General features: G+C 37.3%; 1 protein-coding gene across 1 annotated transcript in view; it reads left to right on the top strand.

Moving 5' to 3' along the window:
• Positions 1 to 6,406, top strand: part of LOC113455937 (zinc finger protein 709-like) — a 30,580-nt gene extending 24,174 nt beyond the window's left edge. The window contains 4 exon segments of the mRNA XM_026778622.1: positions 2,668 to 2,794; positions 3,191 to 3,251; positions 4,016 to 6,040; positions 6,042 to 6,406. Coding sequence (XP_026634423.1) covers positions 2,668 to 2,794; positions 3,191 to 3,251; positions 4,016 to 6,040; positions 6,042 to 6,165 — 2,337 coding nt within the window. The 3' untranslated portion in view covers positions 6,166 to 6,406.
• Positions 6,407 to 11,602: the final 5,196 nt, after the last annotated feature.

The raw sequence follows: 11,602 nt of genomic DNA, 5'->3' as shown, positions 1-11,602 counted from the left end.
CAGGATGTCGTGTATTCATGACAGAAATCCTGCCTGAGATACCATTGGGTTTCCCAGGATGTCGTGTATTCATGACAGAAATCCTGCCTGAGATATCATTGGGTTTCCCAGGATGTCATGTATTCATGACAAAAATCCTGCATGAGCCTCCTGATCTACTGCATTGCATGTGCATCGCCTTCATCCTGCCTGTTGCTTTTGTTTTAATTTTTTTTATGAAAATGAATATTTTAAAAAGAAATACAGGGTTTTGTAGACAACCTTGTCTTGTTCCTGATTTCAGTGGAATTGCTGGGAGCTTCTCTCCATTTAGTTTGATGTTGGCTGTTGACTTGCTGTATATTGCCTTAATTATGTTTAGGTATGTTCCTTGTATCCCTGGTCTCTCCAAGACCTTTATGATGGAGGGATGTTGTATTTTGTCAAATACTTTTTTGGCATCTAATGAGATGATCATGTGTTTTTTATTTTTCAGCTTGTTTATATGGTGGATTATGTTGACAGATTTTCCTATGTTGAACCATCCTGCATCTGTGGGATGAAGCCAACTTGGTCATGGTGGATGATGGTTCTGATGTGTTCTTGGATTTGATTTAGTATTTCATTTAGTATTTTTGCATCAATGTTCGTGAGTGAGATTGGTCTGTAATTCTCTTTCTCAGTAATGTCTTTCTGTGGTTTGGTTATCAGCGTAAATGTAGCCTCATAAAAAGAATTTGGCAGGGGGCTGGAGAGATGGCTCAGTGGTTAAGAGCATTGCCTGCTCTTCCAAAGGACCTGAGTTCAATTCCCAGCAACCACGTGGTGGCTCACAACCATCTGTAATGAGGTCTGGTGCCCTCTTCTGGCCTGCAGGCATACACACAGATAGAATACTGTATACATAATAAAAAAATAAATATTAAAAAAAAATAGTTTGCCAATGTTCCCTCTGTTTCTATTGTGTGGAATAATTTGAGGAGCATTGGTATTAGTTCTTCTTTGAAAATCTTATAGAATTCTGAGCTGAAACCATCTGGTCCTGGGCTTTTTTTGGTTGCGAGAATTTTGATGATTCTATTTCTTCAGCAGTAATAGGTCTGTTTAATTTGCTTATTTGGTCTTGATTTAATTTTGATAAGTGATATTTATCCAGAAAGTTGTACATTTCCTTCAAGTTTTCCAATTTTGAGGAATACAGGTTTTCAAAATATGACCTGATGATCCTCTGTATTTCCTCCATGTCTGTTGTTATGTCCCCCTTTTCATTTCTGATTTTCTTAATTTAGATAATCTCTCTCTGCCTTTTGGTTAGTTTGGATAAAGATTTGTCTATGTTGTTGATTTTTCCCAAAGAACCAACTGTTTGTCTCATTGATTCTTTGTATTGTTTTCTTTGTTTCTATTTTGTTGATTTCAGCTCTCAATTTGATTATTTCCTGCCATGTAGTTCTCTTAGGTGAGTTTGCTTCTTTTTGTTCTAAAGTTTTCAAATGTTCTGTTAATTCACTAGTGTGGGATTTTTCCAGCTTCTTTATGTAGGCATTTAGTGCTATGAAATTGCCTCTTAACACTGCTTTCATTGTGTCCCATAAATTTGGGTATGTTGTGTGGTCATTTTCATTGAATTTTAGGAAGTCTTTAATTTCTCCCTTTATTTCTTCCTTGACCCATTGATTGATGATTCAGGTGAGCATTGTTTAATTTCCATGTGTTTGTGGGCTTTCTGGAATTAGTATTGCTGTTGACTTCTAGTTTTAAACCATGGTGATCTGATAAAGTACATTGAGTCTACTCCCTTGAAGGTCCCAGGTTCATGCCCCGACCCTCAGCAGTCTCTGGCTCTGGCTCATTCATTCAGCGGTTACTTTCCTGTACCTGTTCCAGTGGAAATTGTTGACTCTGGATCTGGTCGTTGGCTCAATCCTGATCCGCTATGTCCCGGGACTGGTTTGCTCCTGGCTTCTGCTCCCGGTGGAGCCTGTTTCTTCCTCTCTGTCCTAGGAGTCTCTATTTCACAAGGTTTTCATCTGCGCGTTTCTAAGTGTTTAAACATGCACTGACTTTTAGTAAAATCTTACTATGTTACAGTTAAAAGTAGGGCAGTTCAGGTTTTTGGAAGATGAATATAGAACTCATTGTAGTTACATCAGTAAGACCTTCCGAGTCTTTCTACTTTTTGTTTGCTTTTTGACTGATTTTTGCATGGGAGACATGGTTTTAATATGTACTTCTGGCTTTCTTAGTAGTGACTGCATAGACTAGACTGGCATTCAGCTATAAGACAGATTTACTTGCCTCTGACTTCTGATTGCAGCATTTAAAGGCATGAGCAATATACACAGCCTGCCTATTTTATTTTTCTTTTTTGTAGTTAATAATTGTTTATATAATTTCTCTCCTATGTATTCCGTACAGTTGATCTGCTTACTTGTCTGCTTGCAATTACTTGTTAAATAGGCATTTCTCTTGCAAGGTGATACCAATTCACAAGGTACAGAAATGATACCTTTTATTCAGGTCTCTTCCAAAGTGACTTGGTAATTACATTATAATGTCTATTTAATTGAATAAGTTTAGGGAGTACTAGAATTATATGACTATACTGTCAAAGAGGTGTACATTTTCAGTGTTGCCATTAACATGCTTAACATGCTTTCTGTTGTACACATGTGTGGGTCATTTCAGAATGCAGTGACCTATGATGATGTGCATGTTGACTTCACTTGGGAAGAGTGGACATTGCTGGATCCTTCCCAGAGGAATCTCTACAAAGATGTGATGCTGGACACCTACCACAGCCTCAGTATCATAGGTAAACCTGAATTTTCCGTCATGTTTTTACATAAGGGGACAGCTGTTCCTTAATTTTTGAAGTTCTTCTGTAATTTGATTGAGAAAGAAGAATGAGGTTCATAAATTAGACATGGTTCTGAGGTACAGTAAAGATAGTAATTTAAATTTTGCACAAATTTCCATAATAGGGCTGGAGAGATGGCTCAGAGGTTAAGAGCACTGGCTGCTCTTCCAGAGGTCCTGAGTTCAATTCCCAGCAACCACATGGTGGCTCACAACCATCTGTACTGAGATCTGGCGCCCTCCTCTGCGTGTGGGCATATGTGGAGGCAGAATGTTGTATACATAATAAATAAATAAATCTTTAAAAAAACAAATTTCCATAATATATCATACATTTTCTACTCTATTGTAGGATACAGTTGGGAAGACCATAATATTGAAGAACATTTCCAAAGCTCTAGAAGACATAAAAGGTAATTATCATGTGCAATCTGATAAAAATATGCCTCAGAAGAAATTGTAATGTGTCCTGAAGTTTTTACACTAACCCATAGTGTAAATAAACTCAGCTTCATGTTGATTGATGTTTATTAAAATCTCACATAACCATAAACCTCAATTTCAAGTAGGTGAATTGCATATCCAAGGCATTCTTTTAAGAAAGAAGACCCAAAACAATGCCTTAACACCACTTGAATCACAACTCAATCAGAGCTCTTCTATAGAACTGCTTACCATTAATTTTACACCAGCCATATTACTAAAGGTATACATGTTAAAGAGGTGATAAGTACATCCTTCCAAACCTTCTAATAAGCAAACAGTCCATACTAAAGATAGTGTTACTCATAATCTTGACTGTGGCTGTGCTAATTTTACTGAGATGGGCATTTACAATCAAGAGTCAAGGAGCAGTTGTTAGGAGAAGCTCTACCTTCTATAACACATATCTGTATCTGAATTTTGCCATTTTCCTACAAATATGTAAAAAAAATCTCATATAGAAAAGATTCTATAAATGGGAACTCTTTAATAAAGTATCTTTTCATCATAGACATTTTGAAAGATACAAAATAACCCAAAATTAAGGGTAACAACATGACTGTAAACCCAGTGATAAAACCTTAAGATCTGATTCCACTTTACAAATAAATTGTAAAATTTATTTATAGAGATACAAAGATCAATGGTTTATTGAAAATGGTAAAGCTCTTACATGTCTCAAATATTCTTGCAGGCCTGAAATAAATCATACCGAAGAGAAACATTCTGTGTATAATCAGTATTTTAAAGCTTTTGCATATGACAAACATCTGCAACGGACTGAAGGCACACTTCTTGGAGAGAAACCCTATGAAGATAATCAATGTGTTAAAGCCTTTGCTTTTAACAAACATCTTCAAAGGCATGAAAGCACACATACTGAAGAGAAAACCTGTGGATTTAATCAATGTGGGAAATCCTTCGCTCATGACAATGCTCTTCAAATACATAAAAGAGCACATCTTGGGGAGAAACCCTATCAATGTAATCAGTGTGGTAAAGCCTTTGCTTATCACAGTGCTCTCCAAATACATATAAGAACACATACTGGAGAGAAACCCTATAAATGCAATCAGTGTGGCAAAGCTTTTACACAAAAATGTCATCTTCAGAAACATGAAAGAACATTTACCGGAGAGAAAACCTGTGAATTTAATCAATGTGGGAAATCCTTTGCTCGTGACAATGCTCTTCAAATACATAAAAGAACGCATCCTGGGGAGAAACCCTATCAATGTAATCAATGTGGAAAATTCTTTGCTTATCACAGTGCTCTTCAAATACATAAAAGAACACATACTGGAGAGAAACCCTATAAATGCAGTCACTGTGGCAAAGCTTTTACACAAAAATGTCATCTTCAGAAACACGAAAGCACACATACTGGAGAGAAAACCTGTGGACTTAATCAATGTGGGAAATCCTTTGCTCATGACAATGCTCTTCAAATACATAAAAGAACGCATCCTGGGGAGAAACCCTATCAATGTAATCAATGTGGTAAATTCTTTGCTTATCACAGTGCTCTTCAAGTACATAAAAGAACACATACCGGAGAGAAACCCTATAAATGCAATCACTGTGACAAAGCTTTTACACAAAAATGTCATCTTCAGAACCATGAAAGAACACATACTGGAGAGAAACCATATGACTGTAAACAATGTGGTAAAGCTTTTACACGAAATTGGCATCTTCAAAATCATAAAAGAACACATACTGGAGAGAAACCCTATCAATGCAATCAGTGTGGCAAAGCTTTTATACAAAAATATCATTTTCAAAAGCATAAAAGAGCACATACTGGAGAGAAACCTTATGAATGTAATCAATGTGGTAAATCCTATGTTAATCCCAATGTTCTTCAAATACATAAAAGAACACATACTGGAGAGAAACCCTATGAATGTAATCAATGTGGTAAAGCCTTTGCATGTCACTATAATCTCCAAGTACATCAAAGAACACATACTGGAGAGAAACCCTATGAATGTAATCAATGTGGTAAAGCCTTTGCTTATCACAATGCTCTTCAAATGCATAAAAGAACACATACTGGAGAGAAACCATATGACTGTAATCAATGTGGTAAAGCTTTTGCACGAAAATGTCATCTTCAAAATCATAAAAGAACACATACTGGAGAGAAACCCTATCAATGCAATCAGTGTGGTAAGTCCTATGCTTATCACACTGCTCTTCAAATTCATAAAAGAACACATACTGGAGAGAAACCATATGAATGTAATCAATGTGATAAGTCCTATGCTTATTACAATGCTCTTCAAATGCATAAAATAACACATACTGGAGGGAAACTCTATGAATGTTATCAGTGTGGTAAAAACTTTGCTCATCAAAATGCTCTTCAAATGCATAAAAGTACATATACTGGAGAAAAACCCTATCCATGTAATCAGTGTGCTAAAGCCTTTACATGTTGCAAGTATCTTCAAATACATAAAAGAATACATACTGGAGAGAAACCCTATGAATGCAATCAGTGTGGTAAAGCCTTTACATATAGCAAGTATCTTCAAATACATAAAAGAACACATACTGGAGAGAAACCTTATGAATGCAATCAATGTGGTAAAGCCTTTACACAACAAGGTAATCTTCAAATACATAAAAGAACACATACTGGAGAGAAGCCCTATGTATGTAATCATTGTGGTAAAGCCTTTGCTTATTACACTGCTCTTCAAATGCATAGAAGAACACATACTGCAGAGAAACCCTATCAATGTAATCAATGTGATAAAGCCTTTGTACAACACAGTAATCTTCATACACATAGAGGATATACTGAAGAGATATCATAGTAATACAGTCCAGTGGTGAAGCCTTTGCACTCCACAGTTAACTTCAAATGCTTACAAGAACATACCGTACTGAAACCCTATGACTATAATCAATGTGGTAAGGCCTTTCCTCCCACAGTGCTCTTCAAGTGCATGAAAGAGCACATACTGGAGAGCCATTGCATTGATAAGTAATCTTCAAAATCATCAGGAAAAAGTTGTACCTCAGGGGAACCCTAAAAATATAGTGAGTGTAACAATGTGTTTCACTTTATAAAGCATTAAACCTTTTTGTGTACAATCAATCTGTTCAAGCCTTTGCTTATTACAATAGTCTTTGAGTGCCTATAAAATATCATGAGCATATTACTGTAAAGTATTTGGTAAGCTCTTTACCCAGCACACTTACACTCTTACACAAAAGTGCGTTAATTCTTTGGAAATAGTGGACAGTGTCAGTAATTGTTCAAGTTTCATGATGTCATTTTTTTATATATTTATATATTTTTTATAGTATGCCTCCGAAAACTCATGGAAAAAAGTCAATTTATTAATTTATGAAGCTCTGTGTAGGATAAAAGGTCCAACAAAAGAAACACGCCCTGATCTTGAAACTGGAACCAATGAAAGATAACACATCTTGGCCCTAAAATCAAAGCCAAGAAACCACATTGTACCCCTGAGCTTGAGAACATACAAACCCTGTGCAGAGAAACCAACCAGGCCCTGAACACAAAACCTATCAATCACAGTATGAATTCAATCCAGCCTATCTCTGAGCTTGTTTTTTCCCTGGAAAAACTGCTCTGAATAGTCCCTTTAGAAGCCCAGAGCGTATACTGTTGGCTTCTGACATTTTCTCATCTACCAGAGGCAACCACTCTCCTTCATTCATACCTCCAAAATAAATCCCTTGAGCCAGTTTTGGGTAAAGAACTTTTTCCTGACCAGAGCAGAATCCTTGCGTGATCTGCCTTATAGAGCCGAGCAAACAAACAAGGGACATCTCTGATGGGAACCCCCTTGTGGAGCAGTGCAGAGAAGCCAAGGATACCCCTGCTGGGAAACTCCGTTAGGGGAGCACAGCAGATGGCAACTTTACCCTGGATCCAGAGCAAACTACTACATTTCTTAGTTGAGAGAAGCAGAGAAAAAACTTTTGGGCACAGAACTGAGTACAAATGAACATCTCTGCCAGGAAACTCCCTAGTGGAGCCTAGCAGGGAAGTCATGGACATCTCTGCTGGGATGCTTGCTGGGGGAGCAGATTAGAAAAGTGATGGACAAGCTTTCTGGGACACTCCCTGAGTGGAGTGGAGTAGCACAACAATGGAATCTCTGCTGGGAAGTTCTCTTAGCAGAATGGAGTGGAGCCCAGCCCTAATGGCTCTCTCTCAGAAAGGAGCAAGATTCCCACATTATGCAGGGCAAAGTCCCCAGTCAGAACACAACTTCAGGTGTGGCCCGACTTTCTGACAGTCAATATTCCTTTCTCCTCACAGCTTCTAGTATTCAGGATACCTCCCCTTTACAGTTTTATGTACAGCCTGACTTCTCCCAGCCAGCATAACTTATTTTGGATACTTTCCCTCCATAGCTTTAGTTATAATCTGACTTCCCAATATTCAGGATTCCTTTATCCTCACAGCTGTAGATACCCTTAATATCTTCCCTTTACAGCTGGAGGTATTGACTTCTGACAGTTAGACTATCTTTCTCTTCAGAGATGTAGATACCCAGCCTACTTCCCTCCACAACTTCAGATATAGCCTGACTTCCCAACAGGACACCTTTCTCCTTGCTGCTGTAGATACCCAGGGTAACTTCCTTTCACAGCTGTGGGTATAGCCTTCTTTGACAGTCATGGTACACTTTCCTGTAGATCAACAACACTTGCAGTATGAATATAAATGTTATTGTAACCCTTTTTTGATTTAATATTTCTTTTTAATTACATTAACTAATTCAGGCATAGCAATCTATGGATTTGTATTAGTTCCTTTTTTGTTATTGTGATATAATGTCTATGTCGACTTACAAACGAGTTTGATTTGGCCCTTGGTTCCATAGGGATACAGAATCACCATGAAATTTGCATGACAACAAATGCTAGACATGGCAGCAAAAGCAGTGTGCTAAGAACTTACATCCTTTTTTTAAATACATATTTTTTTTTTTTTTGGTTTTTTGAGACAGGGTTTCTCTGTGGCTTTGGAGCCTGCCCTGGAACTAGCTCTGTAGACCAGGCTGGTCTCGAACTCACAGAGATCCGCCTGCCTCTGCCTCCCAAGTGCTGGGATTAAAGGCGTGCGCCACCATCACCCGGCAATACATATTTTTTTAGATTTGTTTTTATGTATACAGTATTCGGTGTACAGTATGCCTGCAGTCCGGAAGATGGTGGCATATCTCATTAGAGATGGTTGTGAGCCATTGATGCTGAACAATTTCAATGACCATAATTGTTAATGTCTGTTATATTTTTGGTGAAGGCTGTAGTGTGTGTGTGTTTCCCTTCTTAGTTTTCCTGGTGTGAGATTATCTATTGCCTGTATTTTTATGGGGGTAATTCACTTCCTGGAGATGGAGTTTTACTTCTAGTATGTTATATAGGGCTTGAGTTTTGGTTAGATACTCTTTAAATTTGACTTTTTAAAAAATCAAATATCTTACTCTGTCCATCTATGGTTGTTGACATCTTTGCTGGGTATAGCATTCTTCGATGATGTCCATGGTCTGTTCTAGTCTACGAGTTATCAGTCCAGGTACCTCTGAATTTTAGTGTCTCTTTTGAGAGGTCAGGTGATTCTAATGAGTCTGCCTTTATTTCTTAGTTGGACTTTTTCTCTTGCTGCTTTTAATATTCTTTCTTTGTGCTGTAAGCTTACTGTTTATTATGTGTTGAGGTGATTTTTTTTTCTACTGGTCCAATCTATATGACGTTCTGTAATCTTGTACCTTTGTAGGCATATGCTTATTTATGTTGGGAAAATTTTCTTCTATAATTTCATTTATAAATATTCTCTGCATTTTGGGGCTGAATTTTTATCCTTCCTATGATTGTACTATACTTATGTTTGGTCTTTTCATACTGTCCATGATTTCCTGGATATTTTTGTTGTAGGAATTTTTTATATTTAGCAGTATTTTGACTAAAGCATCCATTGCCTCTAATGTGCCTTGAACATCTAAAATTCTTTCTTTCATCTCTTGTGCTCTCTGGGTGAAGTGTGATTCTCTCCTTTTTGTTCACTTACCCAGATTTTCAATTTCCAGGTTTCCTCCCACTTGTTTTCATTATTGCTTCTCTATTTATTTACAGATCTTGAATGCCTGATTTACTTGGCTTTGGATTTATTGATTTTTTTCAAATTCTTTTTGTCTGTTCCTCAATTTCTGTATGTGATTTGTTCATATCCTCTTAGGGGTCTTTATCATCTTCATAATGTAATATTTAAGGTCATTTTCTTGTGCATCAGCTGTGTTGGATTGTTCAGGTCTTGTTGCTGTAGCATAGGTAGGCTTGGCTGATGCCATATTCCATTTTTCTATGATTGCTTGTGTTCTTAACACTGGCATTTAGCCATCTGGATTTGAGGTGACTTTAGGTCCAGGTGTTGGTTTCTGAAATTGTCTTTATTATATGGGTGTTTTGTTTCTTGGTTTCTCTTTCCTCTCTGGTCTTTTGCACTAAATGACCAAGAGTTCCGGTGACAAGTGTGTCTTTGGGTACAGAGGCAGGGGGCTAAGCCACCAGCCTAGGGGAGGAAGCAGAATATTTATCATCTCTAAATAACTCTGCATTTATTTCTGCTCTGCACCAGTTCCTCTAGTTATCATATTACACCCAAGGAAATGACCCATATCCACAGTTATGTAGAATTTAACTCCTGATAAATCATCCTCCATCTTTCTTCCTTTGATATATATTATTATCTTTTACTGAGTGCTCAATTCTCACCTCTACACCAGCAGTAGAAAATGCCTACAAACAGGGTCCTACACGTTTTCTCCAATAGCGCTGCCCACACATCCATGAAACCACGTGTTGTGGCATCATCTGTCGAGGGTGTCACATCGGCTGACATCTGGCAAACATCAGCTTCAGTGGGATTTGTATGTTTCATGGTAGTGGTGTGAGGATTAGAATTATTAAGCTAAAGTAACAGAGATGTAAGAGAAATGAGACAGAAACACACAACAGTTGTAGAAAGGCCACTTGTTTATTTCTAGCTGCCCAGACTCCCAAAATAACCACACAGAAACTGTATTAATTAAATCACTGCTTGGCCATTAGCTTAAGTGTATTTCTGGCTAACTCATTTCTTAAATTAACCTGTCTCTATTAATCTGTGTATCACTATGAGTCTGTGGTTTACAGGGTAAAGTTCCAGTGTTTCTCTCCATTTCTTTTGTGTCTTAACATTTTCATTTTTTATTAACCAGGCCTCTTTGACATCTTTGATAGTTTTATTCCTAGATATATTGTTGAAGTAATTTTGAATAAAATGTTACCATGATGTCTTTCACAGCATGTTTGTTATTGGTATAAAAATGCTACTCTTTTTAAGAACATTATTTATTGTATTAGTATTATTATATCTCTGAAGTTTTATTTTTATATATCTTTTCCTGTTTTTAAAATTTTAGTAATATTGGCTTTACAGAAGGAATTTGAAAGGGCTTCTGTAGTTTCTAGTGTTTTCTTTTTTAATAATTTAAGGATTAACTCTAAATCGTTGGAAGCATGGTGGGATTTGGTGTGACTCTATATGCACCTGGAATTTCTTTTTTTTTTTTTTTTTTTTTTTTGGTTTTTCGAGACAGGGTTTCTCTGTGGCTTTGGAGCCTGTCCTGGAACTAGCTCTGTAGACCAGGCTGGTCTCGAACTCACAGAGATCCGCCTGCCTCTGCCTCCCGAGTGCTGGGATTAAAGGCGTGCGTGCGCCACCATCGCCCGGCTGGAATTTCTTTAGTTAAAGACTTTTTGTTACTCTTTCAATCTTCTCATTTGTTATGAGTCCATTTTAGGTTATTGATACCATTTTTGTTTAACGTTTTGGTAGTTTTGATGGATATGGAAATTGATACATGTCTATTATTATTTTTCTGAGTTTCTAGAAAATATGTTTTAAAATAATTCTGACCACCTCATTTCTTAGTTATTTTTATGTCTTTTGCCTGTATGTGTGTCTGTGCAATATGTCTATACAATACCCAAGGAAGACAGAAGAGGGCAGTGAATCTCCAGGGATGGGAGTCACAGGCTGGTGTGAGCACCTTGCAGGTGCTAGGAATTGAAACCCAGATATTCTGGAAGAGCAGCAGGTGTTCTTAACTCTGAGCCACCCCATCATCCTGAGAACAAAGGCTTTGAAGTCATTTGTTTATTATGTTTTGAAATTCTTGGTGTCTATTGTAAAGATTCCTTGTTCATCTCTTTCCTTCTTTTAGTTTGTTGAACAAAGGTCTGTGCC

This window comes from Microtus ochrogaster, chromosome 4 (genome assembly GCF_000317375.1).
Source record: "Microtus ochrogaster isolate Prairie Vole_2 chromosome 4, MicOch1.0, whole genome shotgun sequence".
In the NCBI taxonomy this organism is placed as follows: Eukaryota; Metazoa; Chordata; class Mammalia; order Rodentia; family Cricetidae; genus Microtus; species Microtus ochrogaster.
Note: the sequence above shows the minus strand (reverse complement) of the source record. Positions and strands in the feature narration are given on the sequence as shown.